We start from the raw sequence: 21,629 nt of genomic DNA, 5'->3' as shown, positions 1-21,629 counted from the left end.
AATAATAATAATAATAATAATAACAACAACAGTAATAATAATAACAACAACAGTAACAGTAATAATAATAAGAATAACAGTAATAATAATAAGAATAATAATAATAATAATAATAATAAGATAGGGTAGTTTAAAACACAGCCACAAAATAACCATATGGATGATGTTGGTTAAAATATATCTATCTATTTAGATATCAGTGAGGTAATTATAGTATACTGGTATGTCGAGAAAACTATGACATAATTAATCATTTACTGTTTTTATTGAAATAGAGTTAACAACATTTATATAATTTATCATAAATCCTCAATTTTGCAATTTATCCGTGATTGGTACTTATCCTGCAAAGCTATTGAAATCAAAGATACACAGATCACTGACCGTAATTTTTGCTCTTATTCTTATTGCATGCTCTTCTCACTTTTTGTACAGTTAATTATATGGGAGTAATTAATTACATGAAGCAATAAATTTCTGCAGATGAAATCAAAGGATCCAAGAAAAAGCAATATCCATGAATTCCCAGCAAAAGTTAAAAAAGAGAAAACGGAAAAGGATCATTTATGGGTTAATTCATTTCACCGATTTGAGTTTTCAGTTTTAAGTTTTTACAGTTAATTTTTTATATTATAATTTAAAACTCTCTAAAAATGTCACATCTCAGCTCAAATTAAAAACTCAAATCCGCAAAGTGAACTAATAGCATAAGATCTTTAGACCTGAAGAGAGATATCATATCACTGATCAGGGAAAAAAAAAAAAAAAAACAGAGAGAGAGATTCAGAGGGCTTTGAATTAATTGATGGGCAATATTATTTGTCCATCAATATTATTTCGATAGTCAGCATTTTCTTTAATTGTTCACCCCATTTTCCCTCATAAATTGGTATATCTGCAGTCGATAAGCACAAATCATTAAGGGTACTACTTAACTAGGCCCGTAAAATTGAGGGCTTTTATCGGTAAAAATACTTGCATACAATTCTGAACATCATTAACTATCCGAGAGCTACTTTTGCACTTGGATGGACACACTTAATAGGTTTTTAGGAAAAAAAAAATGTGAAAAACTTTTTTATTTACATTTTTAATCATTTATTTGTAAATAACAATTAAAAAAATTTAATCCATATTCTTGCTTAACATTTACTTTGTGCTTTTGATTTATTAACCAAACAAGCTTTTATTAACTAAACAAGCTCAAAACTTTTTTGAAGTCAAAAAGTTATTTTTATGAATTATCTAAACAATAATTAGAAAACTCGGTCTAATACTTTTTTTAAAAGTTTAAAAATGAAAGAAAAAATATTCCAAGTGATTAATTATTATCAAATTAGAATTAAATGATATACAATTTTATAGAAATTAAAAAATGATGATTAAAAATTATACAACATCAATTAAAATGGCCTTCTCTTAAAAAAAATTGTGTTGATAATATTTTGGAAGGGTTTTAAAGTAATGAAACTTTGGATCTTTATTATTAAGTTTTATTAATTATGTATATATTTTTTTTATCTTAATATAATTTTAGCCAACTCTAACGTCTCAAAACATGCACTATTATTATAGTAAAAATTGTTAATATTAGGGTTCATCCCCTCCAATTTTAAGGTCTTGATAAATCTAAATTTTTAAAGGTCTTATTTTATTCTTTAAATTTTAAATTAATCTCATTTAACTTTCGACATTAAATTTTCAGTTAAAAACATATTTTAAAAATGGCGTAGTCTTCACATAGATATTTTAAAAATGGCGTAGTCTGATCACATAGTCTTTTTGTTAACATAGACGGAGCCACATTAGAATTAGTGGGGGCTTGAGTGCCCCGCTCACTTTCTTTATTCTTTTAAAAATTTACCTATATCCTTGTTATTTTAACAAATAACCCCACAACAACTGATAAAAACCCCTTAATCACCCATTAAATCTACATATATTTTAATTAACTCACAAAAAAATATAAAGAAAAAAAAATCAATTTTACCACTACTTATATCTACGTAAATTTATATAAAATCTACATAAATTTGTATAGAATCAAATACAACCCCTCTAAAATTAAAAATTCAATTTGTCTCAACAAAATAATTAAAAAGAAAAGACTTAATCTTTCCTCCGTCGCTATTTGTTTGAATTTCACTTAAAACCAAATGAAAAATAAAAAACTACTTGATCAAACTTAATTCTCCTATTTTTTGTCTATTTTTAACAAAAAAAAAATAGCAAAAAAAATCAAATGCGATTAAATCAAAATTTAAAATGTGAATACAAATTTTTAAAATTTAAAACACAATTTGAGAATAGTCCGAAAGCTTAAAGTGTACTATCGAGATTAGCCCTTAATATTTATTATTTATATAACAAATCTTACACTGCTTAAACATGAAGCGAACTTGTGTGTGTAGGTATATTTTTGTCTCTGCGTTGGGCCAAACTTCCAAGACCACTTTATTGACTTTATCGAAACTCACCTCACTCCCTAATTAATTTTATCTCTGTCTTTTCACTTTATTTTCTTTCCTTTCCCCCCCCTCCCCCCCTTAGAAATTGTTCCTTTCCTTTACCTTTTTAATTTTCCCTTTCTTTTGGGTAACTTTTATTTTTTTTTCACCTGTTTTTATTATTACTCAAGGCAGGTTGGCTTTTCAGACATTGCTGACATTACCCACCAAACAACTTTCCCCCCTCTCTCTCTCTCTCTCTCTCTCTATCTCTTTCTCTCTCTCCACACACAAACTCCCCAAGAAAACAAAAATGAAAGTTCCATGAAGGTAGAGAAAACAAACAATCTGAAACAAACAAACAAATCTTCTCTATACCCCCCTCATCAAAAGCGAGCAATAACTAGTTAGAGAGACTATTCTTAGAGTGTGAGAGATAGAGAAGGGATGGATGTGATATATAAATATATATATATATATATATATATTAAAGAATATAAACATGTAGGTCTCGTTTATTTCACCGATTTAAATTTTTAATTTTAAATTTTTACAATTAAAATTTTTTAAAAAATATCATATTTAATTTTTTTTTATTACAGTTAAAATCTCTTAAAAAATATCATATCTCAATTTAAATTAAAAATTTAAATTTATAAAGTAAACAAGACGGTAGTACATGGCCATATCCCTTGTAGCGATTTGGATTCTAACTTTTTTCCAATTTGTTTTTACTTGTTTTTTATTATCTTTTTGGTTTTCAGTGCAAGATATGTGTGTGTGATTAAAAGAGTATGTGTCTGTATAGAGAAAGAGAGAGATGCCAAATGAGCTCACTCACTCGGATACCAACAAAACTAAACAAGACAAAGACCTCAGTGAGTATCACTGCAACAAAACAGAGGGCCATGTATTATCGCTTGCCTGCCATGATGAAATTATTGATGAAACTCATGCACACACTAAATGTTGCAGATCTTTGCTGGATTATCCATTGATTGGAATGTGGAATTTTCAGATTGGAGGGGAGAGAGTGCAATTGGATTTATTTATATGTGTGTATATATAATAATATAAGTATATATGTTGGCTGCCCAAAATTTAATGCATTTATAAATGATGTTTCTCTCTAGCTAATTTAGCTTTGATAACATTTTGTACGTTTCTTGTCAACTGTGACACACAAGTGTATGAGTAGTGTACTGGATGTAGGTTTCAAGCATAGCTATAATTGTATGGGAGAATGCATTGGTCAAAGTACACTCCAGGGAATATATATATATATATATATATATATATATGTATGTATGGCATATAGGACTAACCTTGTTCAAATTACATTAAATTTTATAGGACTAAGTATTTGTAATAAATTAAGTTCAATTGGTGAGATTTGTTTGAATAAGAAAGCCTTTAATTTGGAAATAATTCGTAAATTATGGTGTTTGAGTCCTTTTTTTTTTCTTCTTTCCTTTCAAAATAAGTGCTTTTAGATCTGCTTATTTTTTGGAACCATTTTGTACCTTTTACATCTCTTATGAGTCATCTTCTCGTTATATTTTGTCTGAAAATAGACAGTTAAATAACAGAGATATCAAAACTGTGTATTTTAAAAATCGCATGATAGTTTAGACATCTAGAACTATATGTCAGAGATTAAAGTGAAACAAATATATATCCACAAGCGTTAGTAGCGTAAATAACCCAAAAATAATTCGTATACTTGGATATCAAGACTTTCTCCTTCACTATTGATACAAAGATAATGAGAATATACATACTTGTTATACACGTGACGGGTTCGAATTTAAGTCACATATTTCAAATATGCCATATTCTATATTTTGATAAACAGAAACGAAATTCAAAAGAAAAATATTGCTTAAATGATTAAAAGATAAAGATGCTTTGGCTGTTACTGTGGATGCTGGTAACAAGAACATCTTTATAATAATAATAATAGTTAATAAATCCATTGTGAATAATGGCGTGGTGGTGCATTTCTGTATGGATCAATCTCAAAAAGTAGCTAGTGAGCGAAAATTATTATATATTATAACATCTACTTATAATTAATTGGACTTTTTGCCCTAAGTCAACAGATTTTTTTAAAGCATTGCATGGGTTGTGACACCTTTCTTTATGGATTAATTTAAGAAAAGCTCATTAGATTTGGAATCTAAGACACTTGGGAGGGATGATTGCTTTCTTCTTCCTTTTTCGGATGTAGCATGTGACGAGAATCCCTCTCCCATCATCTTCCCATTCTTTCCAACTAAGACATGAACCATAAGCATCTTCCACTTTTTGTTTGATTATAATTATTTATTATATATATATATATATAATTAATTCCCAAAACCAACTCTATCTCATAATTCAATTCCAAAACATCTCTCTCTCTCTCTAACTCTCAGTTACCGCCTAGTTTTGTTCCCCTTTGAATTATGCTATCTCAGCCCGATCAACTGGCTCTGGACCAACATATAGATCCAACCACAAAACAACTTTTGCAGCCTCCCTAAAAAATAATTTTAATTATATGCACAAAGATATTTTAATATTTAAGCTAAAATATCTTCGTTCATCTTTTAGGTAAGTAAACAATGGAAAACCTTTTTTTTTCTTTTCCCAAAAGTTCTTAGTTCCCTAACAGAGTATCATCTTTTGGAACTGATATCGCAGAATGTATCTGATCAGTGCTACAACAAATCTAAATGTCTTGAATATAGATAGAGAAATGACCTCTTTGAGTTCAGCTGAAGTAATAATATCAAAATCTTTCGGAGTTCTCTTTAGAATAAGATCACGAACACAGCCTCCAACAAGGTACACCTCATATCCTTCAATTCAACACCAAAGACGTCATGCAACTAAAACACACACACACAATTGTATATATATATATATATATATATATATATATAATACACACACACATGTAGAATAGAATAGGCGTGTACTTACTTGTTGACACACAAGGAAGCTGCCAGAAAGTAGAAAGCAAAGATTAAAGAAAATATTCGGGGCCCGCTATATAATGCTTCCATTACCAAAGGAATAATCGAAAATTTTGGACTTGGAATTAATGCCTTGTCATGATATATATATATATATATATATATATATATATCGAAAGGATTAATGCCGTGAGTTTGTGACCAAGCGCCTAACTTTTCATGATTTGTTATTTTATATTCCTAGTAAATTATATTATTACATTAACATTGTTGGTCATAGTAAACCGTACTATGTCATAGTTGTAAATTTATATTGTACTAGCTAGCTAGTATAACTCTTAATAAGCTCATATACCCGTAGTTAAATGCTCATAATTTTACCATGGAATATTTGAAGTGGGATTTTAGGTGACAAATTCTTCATTTTCTTTTTTTCTTTTTTTTTTTGGTCTAAATAAAGATGATATTTTCACTCATCCTTGCGCCTCAGCCTACACCTCTAGCCTTAGGCCACTTCCTAATTGTCGTCCCTTTCACACCCTCTTCTCCATCTATTTCAGATCTAAAGTTTAATCCCTTAGAATTGGTTTTTCGTATCCTTAAAAAAGGGCATCTCTTCCAAAAAGTATGGTATTAGTATGATGTTATATCGTTATAATACATGGTGTTAAAATGATGAAAACCCCATAATAAATAAAACGGTCAATGATTGCTCCTACTAACGAACGAGGAGGATTTCATCGTATATTTTTTCAATTGGTGTGCACATAACTCGGCAAGAGAGATAAAATCAAGCTTCACGAGTAATAATGAATAATTTGCTTATTCAAAACACACTCTGCCTCCGGTGTAGATTTTGCTACCTAATTGCGGAAGCAATTTATTGTTGATGTCAACTTCCGTTCACTTCGCTGATTCGAGTTTGTAATTCGAGTTGAGATGTGATTTTGTGTGAGAGCTTTTTACTGTAGCAAAAAAGTTAGATGTGATTGTTTTTTAGAGCTTTTTACTGTAGCAAAACTCGAATTCTAAACTCGAATCGGCGAAATGAACGGGGCTTATATCTATCTAAAAGGTTGAAGATATGGCTTTTAGAAACTATAAATATGATAAAAGAAAAAAAAAAAGCCATACAAAAGCACACAAAAGTATTAAAAACAAAATACAACACCATGACTATATGAATATCTGAGTGAATGAAACTCATCACCATTGTAGATCAAGATCATGTATCTTCTTTGTTATAATATAGGAATTAAAACCATAAGCAAGTGGAAAGAAAAGAAAGAAAAAAAAAAATCCTACCGAATTGGGTACCCTCCTGAAATCCATATTTCATCTTATGGAAAAAAAAATTCAATTGTGCAATTGGCATTAGCTTTTTCAATTTGCTTTTTGGCTCCCCGAGTCCAGAGCTGCTTCTATTAATATTTAGATAATTTCTTAAATGAGTGTTCGCTTTCTAAAAATGCTTCTAAACAAAACCATAAAATATCACTTCTCAAAAGAGCTCATAAAAAGACTTTAAAACTTGTGTGAGAGTTTTATATAAACTTCAAATTCTAATATTTTTATTATTTATTAAAAGAATTAAATATCACTCTTGTCCTATAAACACTTGAAACAAAATGTAATTCCAAACACCAACTGATAAAAAGACTTTAAACTTGGAATGCTAAAAGGATAAGTAAAAGTAAGGCCATTAAATGTGAATATTAGGTGAAGGTAATTTTTAGGCTTCTAAAAACCTTTTTGTAAGGTACCTATTTAATTTTCCAAAGGAAAAAAAAAAACGTTACCTATGATTTATTCATCAGGGAAGGAAAAAAAAAAAAAAGAAAAAACCTATGATCTCCTCAGCATACGTTTACGATTGTATTAATTAAAAGATACATCGTCAGTGAATTGGAATAATAAACCTAGAAAGGTATATTGCATTTTAATAATATTTTGTGTGTGTTCTGAGTTCTCTTGTATTTCTTTTTCTTTTTGTAATATTATGGAGTGGGGCCTTGGCATTGGAGAGTTGATCAAGTAGGTGTCAACCAAGTTTTGGGATATATATATATATATATATATATATATACACACACACACACACACACACACACACACACACACATACTAGTCACTTTGATCTCAATTGTTTTGATCTCTTGTCATTAATTTATATAAAAAAAATATTTTAATTAATTTACTAATCCCTGTAAAAATAGAAATTGATTGGTAGCTTATTTTTCTTGCATCCTGGTACGTAGTTATATGCGTATTCTCTTGGAAATTATACTTCTTATAAGAGGCACATAGTCATGTGTAAATGAAAGGTTTTTAGAAAGAAAAAAAAAGTGTGTAAAATAAATAAATTAGAAGAAAAACCTTCCGACAGCGTTAATTTGGTAACATATCATACTTTTTTTTTTTTAAGGACGTCCATGTATTTTTTTTTTTCAATGTCGTTAAGTTTATCAATTTTTATTTTTAGTTTTTGAAGCCCCTTCTACAAGTGTTTTCGTGAGTCAAAAGATCAATTCTGGACTTTTATTAGTAGTTAATTAATTTCGAGTGATTCCTTACTAGTATATGCCATGATTATGATAACAATATTGATATTGTTTTCGGGTAACATGGATTATAGTAATTTCAACGAAGCAATATTAGATAACAAAATTTGCAAGGTGCTTTATACCTTACAAAATATATAAATGGTTGGAACTAAACACTTTTAGAAGCAATAACTAAGTTTCATATATATATATATATATATATTATATACATATATGTATAAATTTGAAAAATTGCCTTCTTTAAAAATACCTTCCGGTTATTATTTTTCTGAGAATTTTGACAGGCCAAGTGCTTATTTCAAAGAAGAAACTATGTTTAAGTGGTGCTTATAGTTCAAAGTATCATTGCTTCAAAATATTTTTCAAGGTACTGTACGTATTGCGTTTTGCTAAACAGAAGTTTCTTGGTCCTACATTAAAAGTAATTTTCATTAATAATATCCATTACAGAAATTCAAGTTTTTTTTTCGGGTTTTTCTTAAAAATTTCTCATTTTGCGTTCATGTTCATTTCTATTTATGTAATGAAAATTGGTAGTAGACAAAAAGTTCATTTTGTTGAAAAAAATTTGTTTATTCAGATTGTAAATTTAAATCATTAATTAAGTTGCAATGCGAGTTTTCTAAATAATATATTGGCACGAAAGTTTTTGAAACTACATTGGCATGAAAAAAATACATCGGCATAAAATTTCTGAATGGTATAAGAGTACATTATCCGTTTTTAGATCAGATATAGTTTTTTCTTTTTAAATGATTTGAGACCATATATTTATTCAATTCAATACCTTGCTCTCAAATTAGAGTGTACTACTTTAGATTTCTACTCTAAATTACAAGCATTTCTGCCGTAAATTAGTTAATACGTCTAATTTCCCAAGAAGTATGAGAATATTTATTTATATTAATCGTCTAAAATTTTCGTTAATTGATGGTATTAACGGTGTAACATAGAAGACCATGGAATTGGTGGGGCAAGCACAAAATTAGGAAAAAAAAAAAAAGCGTTACAAGAATATGTGGACAAATGTAACATAGAGACGTAAACTAACAACTAGGTATGGGGTATGGTTGTGATAGTGGAATTAAGACTTTGGTGCTGGTGGCACTTTATGATTAAGATGATAGAAAAGTGGTATATATATACATATATATATATATATATTTATTAGTTTATCAATTCATTTCAAAAGTTTAGGATATGAGCCAACAATAGTTTTATACTTTAATACTCCCCTCTCACGTGTAGGCTGGACAATGGGCAATCATGTGGGTAAATTAATTAGAAAGCTCAACACATGAATATTCAAGCCCGAGATATATTAAAGACCTAACACATGATGACAATTTAAATGTGAATAAAGAGTGTAATTATGGGGATTTGAACTCAAGACTTTCCGCTCTGATACCATGTTAGTTTAACAATCAATCTCAAAAGCTTAAGCTGTTAGGAGGTGGACCAACAATATAATTTTATACTTTAACAAAATATATAGATATTGTGCTAGATCCTAGGGAACTAATTTTTTTTTAGTTTGGATAACTACGTGACATATACAGATATTGCAAATGCCAAACATTAACTGATCAAAAAGAAAATGGCAAACATTAAAAGAAGCGGGATATTGCAAATGGCAAACATTGTCCTCATTATTGTTAGTAATACTTATTAATTAAAGTGAATATTGCTGACTATAAAAAAAAAAAAAAAAAGGATTCCTCATGAAAATCCTTCACCTGTTAATCGTGTGTCCCCCTCCTAATTATATGTTGAGTTTTATAGTTTCCTTGTGGTGTAAGGTGTCAATTTCACGAAAAAGTTTAGGGATAATATGGGAAGCGAAATTATAAGGGAAAATAAAATGTGATGGCTAGAATGAATAATACAAAGAACACCAAGTTTATGAACCAGATTTTATCCACACGTGGCTACCAAATAATTAATGCATTATTGTACGCCCCTACTTTTATAAATAGGGACCTAATCATTTAGAAATTGTGTGATTCAAAAATTGTAGTTTGAGTTGGTGGATTAAATTTCATGCATGAATTTATGTCCTTAATACTAGCTAGTTAAGTAATCTTTTTAACAAATACTTTCTAGCTACGAAAATACCACTTTCTTTTTAATTTGTTGACAAAGGCTGCTATCATGTCAAATGTTTTTCAGCATTCTTTGGTCAAGACATATCCCTAATTTTTATCAAATTAAACTACACTTATTTTACTCTTTGATAAAGCTAATTACACCAAGACCCTTTATCAATAAGAAGTTAAGTAAAATAAGAACATTTTGGTAGGATTTAAACTGCCAGATTTTCATCAAGCTTTATTTATTTTATACTCATTTTTATGTTAATGTGATTTATAACAATTAATAAAATTATGTTATTATCAAGTCACGCCATTTAATTTTTGTATTTAATGAGTAACCACTATAAAAACGTGACCATTAAAAACTTATTTATATACATTATGTATGCATATATGTATATGTGAATCACCTAACGGTCACATACACATAATAACCTGCAGATACACTAAAATAAAAAGACCCTAAAAATTACCAAAATCTACATACAAAATATTTATACATACATACATATATAAATATATATTTGTTACCGTTCACTCATTTGAATTTATATTTTAAGGAAGAACTATTTGAATTATCAAGAAAATATTAAAAGGCCACTTTAATTAACCGATACTTAGTTACGCTTAAAAAGGTGTTTACGGGTACATTGGAAATTTTTTAAATCAAAACATCAGGAAAAAATATGTAGTTTTTTAGTAAGAAATATATATATATATATATATATATATTTCGATAAACTGTTTTTAAAAAAAAAATTAAATTATGGCCATAACCTGAATTGTATTTTTATTTACCTTGTACTGTATTGGATAGATAATGTTAACTATACTTTAATTTACAATTTTCCATATTGGAAAAAAATTAGACGTGGTTTCGATATATTTAAGGCAAATTTTAAAACCCTTTCCCTTTTTTTCCTTTGTTTTTGCGGTACCCTTTTTTTCTCTGGAAATAATTTAAAAAAAAAAAAAAACAAAGGGCACGTTTTTTTGTACAAAAAAATTCAAAAAAAGACAACTCAAGTTTCAACTTTATTTAAGTTCACGTTCTTTTAAGTTTCAACTTTATTGAACTTCACTCAACTTTATTCAAGTTACAACTTCAACTCAAGTTATAACTCAAATTTAACTCAAAAATTACACTCAAATTACACTAAAAAAAACAACCCTAAAGTTTGCAATTACCCTTCAAAGTATCCACCATTGGTACTGCGGATTTTTTAATGTCAGGCCGCATTTAAAAAAAACAAATCTAGAGGTTGAAGTATTTTTTTTCCTGTACCCTAAACCATAAAATACTTATTATATTTTATTAGTTTATTTCGTTTTTAATTGTCAAAAAATCTGTAGGGAAAATGGTATAGTACTTTTCCTTTTACGTGTATATTCATATAACTTTGACGTCTGGCTAGATGCAACAACGTATGCAAGAAATAAAGCACCTCGATATTTTGAAGAGCTAAAGATCCTGAAATGTAATAAATAATTCCAATAGAAAAAAAGGTAATAGTAATGATAAGAAGAAGAAAACGGAAAGACCGTAGCATGGGCTTTTTTTTTTTTTTTTTTTAAATTATTTTTTTAACGAGCTCGTTAGAAAATTTACCCTCCTGGATTGCGACTTTATTGCAACACAAAAGAAACAGAAACTTGAATTAGTTGAAGGTACGGTACAGCATTATATTGTTTGTACATAAAACAAGAAGGCGGCAAAAAAATATTTTTGGCTTGAAACGGGAAGAAAAATGAAGTTCTAGAAATGATTACTGCCCTCGTGAAAGTGACTAATCGTGCTTCCTTTCTCACCTTTTTCAGAAGCTGCTTCCGAGAAACACTAATCTGGTTTTAGGCTGTTTAGTCCATATTCCCCCAACCAATTAAGCAAACAGTTCCTTTGGGTCACAAAACGAAGCCACACACTTCCTTCTGAGTTTTTTTTAATATTAATTTTTAACTGTTAAATTTAATAAAAATCATATCATATTAAAAAAATATTAAACGGATAATTTTTTATACAAATTTATCAATTAAAGAATAAAAAACTATCAATATTTTATTTTTTCTGATCCTAAAAACTCTCAACCTACAAACCTCATTGCTCTTTTTTTTTTGTTTTGCCTTTTTCTTCCTTTTTTTTTAACCCTCTTTTGCTTTTTAAGAGGAAAAAAAAGTAGAGAAAGTTAGAGAGTAAGGAGGGGGCTTATGTTGTCACGTGAGGAGGACATGAACTCACGTGTAATGGAGGTCTAGCCTTTGGCATTTATTCATGCAAATTACAGTGTGTGATATGTATAATGACTGTTTGTTTTCTTATGGGGAGGATGTTTTTTTGTTTCTGTCCGAATTCTGTGTGTGGGGCTCAGATTTTTAAGCAAATGTGATTGGGTCAGCAACCCCACAAACACTCTCTCTTTCCTCCCTATTCCATTTCCTGTAGAGAGAGCTTTATATACAAGACTTCCCTCAACCTTACCTGCTCAAGGTGAGGGGTCAATGAAACAAAAGAAAGAAAGAAAATAAAAAAAAAAAAAAAAAAAAAAAAAGGAAAAAAAAAAAAAAAAAAAAAAAGGCTCATGGAAAAAATAGAAAAGAGAAAAGATAAAAGAGGCTAAAAAGCCTTAAAGTTTAAAGAAAGTTGATTGCAGAAAGCAAGAGCTTTTGTTCCTCTCTTTTTTCCCTCCCCTCTCTCTCTCTCTCTCTCTCTCTCTCTCTCTCTCTCTCTCTCTCTCAATCTAGCTATCACTCTATCTCTCTCCATGAGTAAAGCAGAAAACCCACTATTCCAACTTCACCAGCTGTAGATAGATTGTGTGTAGTATTTACTTCCTTTCTTTTCCTTTCAACAAAAACAGCACCAAACACCAAACAATATTATAGCTCGCTCATAGTCTCCCCCACTAAAACACAAAACAAAACAAAAAATCTCTCACCCCCTCATGCTTGACAACAACACTGCTTCTTCTTCTGATCATCACCATATTCCTTTCCCTGACCCCTCAGAAAATGGGATCACCACCACCACCACCACATCCAACAACAACAACAAAAGAAAAAGAAGACCAGCAGGCACACCAGGTAATATTATAGTACACACTTCTTTATGATCAGTAACAAAATCGAAAATTTTCAATTCAATTATCTTCAATTTTGGCTTAATTAATTAATTGTGTTATGGTCGAATTTTATATAATTCGACGCCTATATATATATATATATATATATATATACGCCGGCCTTTGCTTTTTATAATTAGTTGTTTCTGATATCAGTTATCCTCTCTCTCTGCATAGATCCGGACGCAGAAGTTGTGTCGCTATCGCCGAAGACGCTATTGGAGTCGGACCGGTACGTGTGCGAGATCTGCAACCAAGGGTTCCAGAGGGACCAGAACCTGCAGATGCACCGGAGGAGGCACAAGGTGCCGTGGAAGCTGCTGAAGAGGGAGACGCAGGAGGTGAAGAAGAGGGTCTTCGTATGCCCCGAGCCGAGCTGCTTGCACCACGACCCTTGCCACGCCCTCGGCGATCTCGTCGGCATCAAGAAGCACTTCAGGAGAAAGCACAGCAACCACAAGCAGTGGGTCTGCGACAAGTGCTCCAAGGGTTACGCTGTTCAGTCCGATTACAAGGCCCACCTCAAGACCTGTGGCACCCGCGGCCATTCTTGTGACTGTGGCCGTGTCTTTTCTAGGTAATTGCTTCAATAATATTAACACTATCTAATTATAATAATAGTATTTACAATAATAATCTCAATTTCGATCTTTCCTTCCTTCCTTCTTTCTTATGAATTCTCGTGAAAGAGAGAAAACAGATAACTTAATGAGTACATATGACCTTTTTGAATTAATAATAATTGGGTTAATTTGGTTTTCTTGGGTGAATTGCTAAATATATGGAAGATTTCTGGAACAGCTTCTTTCTTTTTGTTCAAACCCTAAACGGAGTTTTATGGAATAAATGGCATTAATTTGGATTTGAGCAAGCTCTCTTTCTTTTTTTTTTATTTTATTTTTTTGCTGTGGTGTTTGTGTTCGTTCATGTCTTCTCAAATTTTTTGTTGTTTTTCTCTGAGGAAGATGAGACAGTACTGTTTAAAAGATGAGTTTAAATGTTTTTCTCTCGTCGTACACCTGACCTCATATGCTTTTTTACCTGTGTCTGTGTGTGAGTGTGATCTAAGCCAGCCAATGGAAGTACTCGGAAATCAGCTAGAGAGAGCGCTGAAAATATTTTATCCCTATTCCCAATAAGATCGTTATTTGACACCCTTAAAACACACTAGTGACCAGACCCCATATTACATACATACATATATATATATATATCATTTCTTTAATTCCCATTTGTTATTAATATAATCCATGTCCTAATTAACTATATATAGTTACAACAATATCCACTACACCGCTGCAGATCCTAATATTCCTTTTTTTTTTTTTTTCCTTTTTTCTATTGCATATTCTTTTGCTAACCCTACAACAATAACAACAAGAAGCTCTTATATATATATGTATGTGTTTATATAAATACTATTTGTTTCCCTATTGATTGACTTGGTTTATAATTCTTTGTCCCTTTTATGATTATCAGAGTTGAGAGTTTCATTGAACACCAAGACAGTTGCACGGTCCGGACGGTCAGGCCCGAATTGCAGGCACTGCAGCCCTCCAGTACGGCCGGCGCCGCAGCCGCCACCGCCTGCTCGTCTCGCACCGCATCGAGCACGAGCCCGTCGAGCGAAGCCAATTTCGGCAACATTGCCACTCCAATATTGCCCGCCAGAGTTCTCAATTTGCCGAAGCCGATGGAACCGTTGTTCTTCAGTTCCGAGAGAAGTAGTACTAAACCTTCTAGCACTGCTACTACTACTAATAATTCTAGTAATCATCATCGGCAGCAACATTTTCTCGAGCTTCAACTCCTTCCGTCGTCGTCACCACTCCACAATTCGCCCGACGAGAACTTCTCCACCCGGTTGAAGCTCTCGATCGGGTGCGACGAAACGACGGAAACGGCAAACATTAATAAGCCGAGCTCCGAGGAGCTGATGAAGGTGGCCATGGCGGAGAAGGCTTATGCCGAGGAGGCCAGGAGAGAGGCAAAGCGACAGATCGAGATCTCCGAGCAGGAGTTTGCGAATGCCAAGAGAATAAGGCAACAAGCGCAGGCTGAGCTTGAAAAGGCTCAGTTGCTTAGAGAGCAAGCGACGAAGAAGATAAGCTCCACCATTTTGCAGATCACTTGCCAAGCCTGCAAGCAGCAGTTCCAAACGACGCCGTCGTCGGCCGCGTTGGGGGGGCCGTCAGACGAGACAACGTCGTTGGCGATGAGTTACATGTCGTCGGCCACCACGGAAGGGGAAGGAGAGTAGTAAAGAATATTTGTCAAGTGGTGACAGAAAGAAAAACGTGGTAATTATGATAATAGTAATAATAATACAACCATGTTATGTGTTACTCGAGGGGGGAAAAAGGGATGTTTGTTGTTGTTGTTTTTTTTTTTTTTTTTTTTGAATTTTAAAATTTTCATAACGTTATATTTGAAAAGGAAAAAAAAAAATGAAATGCAAAAGAATGGAAACGAAACTCCTTTCATAATGATCTTTTCTCTCTCGGTTCTCTTTTTTTTTTTTTATTATTATTATTAATCTTGTCAGCTCTTTCTTTTTTCTGTGTCGTTTGTAGGTCTCTTTATTTTCTGCTCCATTGTTGGGGTGTTGTTGATTCAATATATGATCATTTGTTTCTTAAAGAAAAAATTGACCGAAAATGATAAAAAAATAAATAAATAAAAGAGTTAATTTACTGTATATTTCGGGTATGCTAATTATTTCCAAATGTATGTACTTCATTGTATAATACATGACGTAACACATGCATATATCTCCATGTTAATTTTACAGTACTATTACTAAGAATAGTAATATGATATATTAATATCACAGCAGCTGTTAGAAAAAGTTGAGTTGTATTAATTATTTCAATCAATGCTTACAAGTGAAATAAATATTAAAGTCATAACTAATTTTACTACAAAATTAATCATCACCCTCTGAAACCAGAATTGTCCCATTCACTTTTATATATACATATATACATATATATATATATATATGACGTACAACGACTTTTTAGGGATTATTTGGTTTGGGGGATTAGTTTCTGATTTGAATCATGATTCGTTATTCGTTACAGTATTTTCTCTCATAAAAAATACTCTCACAAAAATACACGTAAATAAAAAATAATTCTAATCATATGGTTCTAATTCGTGAATCAAACGTCTCCTTAATCTAAATAGACCAGACTAGTGCGTGTACAGTAGTTTCTCTCTTCTAGATTTCGAATTTTGAAGGTCAGAGAAAAGTAGGGTTCTTTTAAAGACGGGCCGTTCTACATTGTTAAAAGAAATTGGTGACACTTGGAAATTAATAAATATGTCAATCTTGACAGATAACAGTATTACATTATTACTATATAGAAAAACACTAATATGAGTTTTTTTTAATTATTTTTTATATTTATTATTTGATAAATACACTATATTAATATGAAATATTATTATTTAAATAAAAATAAGATAATAAATTTCACGTATTTAAACAATAAATATAAAAAATAATAAAAAATAAAAGAAATGATACAAGTTTTTCTCGTATTATATATATCTCCTGGGACCATGTCACCAAAAATATAACATAAAGTTAGAAAAATAATAATAAATAATACAACGGGATTTTGCAAAGGTGCTGACTTAAAAACTTGAAGCAAAATTCAATGGGGGGAGAGAGAGAAATAGAAAGATAGGAAGTCGTTTTCACTGCATTTGTGTTCCTTTTAAATGCTTATAAAAACGCCATGTTTTTCAGTGCCACAGTTAGAATGGTTATGCACAGGGTCTCGTCCCTCTCAACATAAACAACACACAAACAGATACAGAGAGAGAAGAGAGAGAAAGAGAGAGAGAGAGAGACATAACTTTATCAGAATCAGGAGAGAGAGCCAAGAGAGGGGGTACAGGAGTCAGTAAGCAGAGAACCTTTTCCATTAATTTTGAAGGAAAGAAAGACCCATTTTGGTGTTGGGGAAATTTTAGAAAACTGGGTGTTGTTTGCTGATTTTCTTTCGCATATCAAACCAAAACAAAAAAGCGAAAACACAGATTGGAGCTACCAAAAATAGTTCCCAATTCTCATTTCTCATTTTCTTTTGCTTTTTTTTAAAAAAAAAAAATTAATAAACATAAATATTTTGGTTAACATTTTTATTTTATTTTTGCTAGTTCATTTTTTTTTTTTTTTCATCTCTTTCTTTGGGACCACGTGCACCTCGTTCCCCACCTTTTAATGCAGGCTCCCCTTTTTTGTCCTGTAGATAGCTACGTGTGGTACGTGGTAGTAGGACTTTCTTCCAATTTAATTTTGTTATCTCCTAACATGTATTTGGGAATTTGCCACCACCTAACTATTCCTCATTGATAGAGATCCACATATATATATATATATATAACACATGACAGAGAGTTAATACACAAACATAATTATTTGATACAGTCCCCAATTCGGGTCTTCTATTATTAACAACAACGAATATTTATAGCGTGGTTAAAAAAAAAAAGAAAAAGCAATTATATAGTGACGCGTATAAATTAGAAAACCTATGATGGTGTAAAATATTTTCTGAACTATTAGAATTTTATTATATTGCATGGTAATAATTAGATACTACTTGATTGTAATATGACATACAATTTTCATTGAAAATCATATGATGAGTATGAACAAAAAAATAAGACCCAAAAATGGTCTCGACAAGTCGATTAGGCTTTGTTGGGGTGACGCGTATAAATTAGAAAACCTATGATGGTGTAAAATATTTTCTGAACTATTAGAATTTTATTATATTGCATGGTAATAATTAGATACTACTTGATTGTAATATGACATACAATTTTCATTGAAAATCATATGATGAGTATGAACAAAAAAATAAGACCCAAAAATGGTCTCGACAAGTCGATTAGGCTTTGTTGGGGAGGTTGGGGGTTTTTTTTTTTTTTTTTTTTTTTTTTTTTTTTTTTTGTTGTCAATAATTTCATTTCTAGTATAGACACCGTTTTTAGTAGATTTTTCCATCGCGGTTTGCTGGTAACTATTTAATCAGATTTTATCTAGAACTGATTTTTCAGTGACCCCAGCCGTAGGGACCATTGACCCCAACCCCGATGTAAATTTGATATAATGCTTATAAAGTGAGTGTGTAACAATACAACATAGAAAATTCTATCACAATAGTGAGCTTCATACAACATGAATCATCTTATTGTTAAAAAAAATAATGTTATACTGGATTGTTTTATAGTGATCATTAGAGTGAGCATTTTAAGGTGACAAGGTATAGTATGAAATAATGCTTTACAATCGGTAAATAAAATTAGGCACTTTATTTTGATTAAATTGTGACGTCAATTTTCATTCTTAGGAATAATCTTATCTTCAATTGCTCTAGTATATAGTGATTATAAAATAGAAACACCTATGTATTTCGAGCACTTTAAATCCGGCCTTAATAAAATTCGGTTTAGTAATTTCATAGATTGTTGTAAGTGTAATTCCTTGTGAGTAAATGTCATAAGCCTCCATACGATTATGCATTTCTATCTATTGATTAAATGATTAATAAGCATTTTAGAACTTAAATCATAGATATAGAATTCACAACTTTATTATACAGAGAAATAACATATCCTACGAGTATTATTTGAGCACTTGGGTAAATGAGATCTCAAACTTATTCAATATATATGAATATCATATAAACCAAATTAGATTTATGTTTGAAATATCATAAATAAATTACCCATTTAATAATAACCAGTGCTCACGGATAAAAATATATTAGCGAGGTTAATGGGAAACTCAACTAGCTTTAATTTTGATCTTTTGTTAGACTCCATCTGGAGTTTTTATGTACTCCCATTTAGTGCTTAGAAATTTATATCCAAGAAAATGATGGAAGGAGAATTTGGTCCAAGAAAATTCAACCAGTCATACGTACATGCTAATTATTTCAAGGAATGAGACTAATAGCAAAAAAGATCTTAGAGTATCCTCAAGGAACTCTTTATAGTTAAATTTTAGCTAAAAAGACTAGAAAGCTATTTTCGCTAATAATTTTTTAGTGACTCACTCCAATCATATTTTATATTTTAGCTAAATATAGATTATTTTAATATTTATTGAATCTAAAATATGAATAACTTTATTGAACTTAACAAATAACCTTTACATTTATTGTGGGTTGAAAGAATAAAATAATAAAAAAAATAAATGACTAATCTCTTCATGCTAGTTATATTTAACTAGTGTGAAAGACATTCTCTAAGATAGCTAACTATTTAGCTAATGGGTGGAGCGAAAAATGACCGGTATGATTACAGTTGCTCTTATGAAATTTGTTACGCTTCGATAGTTGAGAATTGTTTTGCCAATAGACATCAATAAAACATTTATAAAATTTTTTAAATGACAACCTAATTAGTGAGATCCGCTTTATAAAATACTTTCAAAACCATCATTCCCCTTGTGTTTTATGATTTCACAGCCAACAATAATAGTATCAGCTACTCCTCTACAGTCTATTGAGTCTAATTACAATATTTTGATAACATGACATATATAGTGAGACTTGCCTGTCGACCTACTATAGTATATGACCGGATATTTATATTTTTAAAACGAAGAAAGCTTGTCATTCAAGCCACTATATTTGGCATTTTTCTAGAGATCCATTTTACTATTAAACTGGTACACATGATACACGATGTTTCCATATTTGTGCCTCTTATGTTATCCATGTATATCAATTTGTTAAATTCCTTTCTACCAAAAGGACATAATTGTATCATTTTCAAACAAAAAAAAAAGGATATATAAATAAATATATATATATATATATATTGTATACATGCACTCATCGTAGTCAAGAAGATTCCTGTTTGATTTTCAAATATTAATCTTGTTCAATTGACAATAAATGTTTCCGTGAGATAAATATGGACGTATAGCAAAGCCCATAAATGTTTCTTGGAGGTATATGTTTGGATTATTCACATTCCCTCGCATTTACAGCCAACGGTGACGGATACTTTTCCTTTGCCCTTCTGAAACATTCATAAATCCTACTACAATACTTATGTATGAACATATAATTCTCTTTTACAAAATTTTGGCAGGAAAAAAAAAATATATATATATATATATATGTAGTAGGTCAAAATGTATATTAGAGCATTGGAAATAATTATCTCATCCATTTGGAAGAAGAAATAATGTGATGGAAATGGAGAAATGACACAACCCCACCTTATTAGAAAGGGACATGTATATGCAAAATAGACGTGTGTGTGTGCACGAGAGAGAAAAAGTATATGTATATCACCATCGCTCTTGGAAATTTTGAAATTGCCGTAACTATCTAGTGGATACAAATGTGAAACTTAATAAAAACACTGCTTATCTCTAGCAAAAGTTGTGTCGGGTCAATTCTTTTTTTTTTTTTTTCTTTTTTTGAGAATGGTTCAAATATTGTTTTGATATCTATATATAAATATAAATAGATATACATTTATATATATATATATATGTATTGAGAATCTACTGACATATTTTGGAGCTTGACTAATCGCTCGTGATATTACTTAGTACATTGGAATTTTTATGGATACGCTCACACATTTTACTCTTGCCAATTATTTTACGTGGTTTTTTTGCTAGTAACTTTTTTTCCTTTTTTTTTTTTTGAGAGAGAGGAACTTTTCTTCCTCTTAAATAAGCCCTTTTTCAGTAATTAATCAAGAAAGCCTTATTAATTACATTTTTTTTTGAATAATTTGTTGTACATAGTCACGAAAATAGGATAATTGTCGTCTGAGCACTTCCAACTTTTATCCCGATATTATAATTTTGACCCATCTACTTTAATAAATGGCTAATTGTATACACAAATAGCCCGCAAATATCTTTAAGAATAAAAAACCCTGTAATAATTAGCTTGGTTAATAATACATTTTAATTGTAGTAAACCAATTTTTTATCTGTTAATTAGTGAAGAAGTACTTCGTTTTCCTTTCATAGACACCTTGAACATATCTGAATTTCGACCATTTTTGTAATTTAAAAATGTTTAATCATTTTTTTCTTTCTTAGGTAAAAAATTCATTCAGTTCTTCAATGATAAAATTATAAGTGGTCAGCATAAAATGGATAAAAAAAAAAACAATTAATAGACCTAATAAAATCGTCGGCATTCCCTAGCTAATTAGATTGAAACGACAATCTAAGACAAGTATCTAAAACCAAAGATTATTGTCACCATTGGTTTTGGGAAATTTTTTTTTTTAAAAAGGTTGGAGATATGATAGAGATGTATGGTTGAAAATCTCTCAGCCGAATCCAATTGGTAGAGGACAAATATATATCACCATTCACAAAAAAAAAAAAGGCCCTTGTTTGCCTAACATTCTCATTTCATATATACATGTAACATCTAATTATGTTGAG

The 21,629-nt window shown here is 30.6% G+C and overlaps 1 protein-coding gene across 2 annotated transcripts; it reads left to right on the top strand.

Annotated features, from left to right (window-relative positions):
• Window positions 1-12,643: 12,643 nt before the first annotated feature.
• On the top strand, window positions 12,644-15,562 carry LOC21402221 (protein SHOOT GRAVITROPISM 5). 2 transcript variants are annotated; one of them, XM_024171643.1, is made up of 3 exons: window positions 12,644-13,142; window positions 13,358-13,757; window positions 14,660-15,562. In XM_024171643.1, exons 1-3 carry the CDS (start codon window positions 13,004-13,006, stop codon window positions 15,438-15,440), a joined length of 1,320 nt encoding a protein of 439 aa, XP_024027411.1. In that variant the 5' UTR covers window positions 12,644-13,003; the 3' UTR covers window positions 15,441-15,562. The 2 variants fall into 2 exon arrangements, with proteins under 2 accessions (XP_024027411.1, XP_010105532.1); XM_010107230.2 differs by having other exon boundaries at window positions 13,337-13,757.
• The last annotated feature ends 6,067 nt before the right edge of the window (window positions 15,563-21,629 follow it).

This window comes from Morus notabilis, unplaced genomic scaffold (assembly GCF_000414095.1).
Source record: "Morus notabilis unplaced genomic scaffold, ASM41409v2 Scaffold102, whole genome shotgun sequence".
NCBI classification, from domain to species: Eukaryota; Viridiplantae; Streptophyta; class Magnoliopsida; order Rosales; family Moraceae; genus Morus; species Morus notabilis.
Note: the sequence above shows the minus strand (reverse complement) of the source record. Positions and strands in the feature narration are given on the sequence as shown.

Bases quoted from the DNA above. Each gene is read 5' to 3' on its own strand.
- LOC21402221 (XM_010107230.2), top strand. From the start codon at position 13,004: ATGCTTGACAACAACACTGCTTCTTCTTCTGATCATCACCATATTCCT. The intron at 13,143-13,336 runs GTAATATTATAG...TTCTGATATCAG, and splicing joins AAGACCAGCAGGCACACCAG to TTATCCTCTCTCTCTGCATA. The intron at 13,758-14,659 runs GTAATTGCTTCA...TATGATTATCAG, and splicing joins TGTGGCCGTGTCTTTTCTAG to AGTTGAGAGTTTCATTGAAC.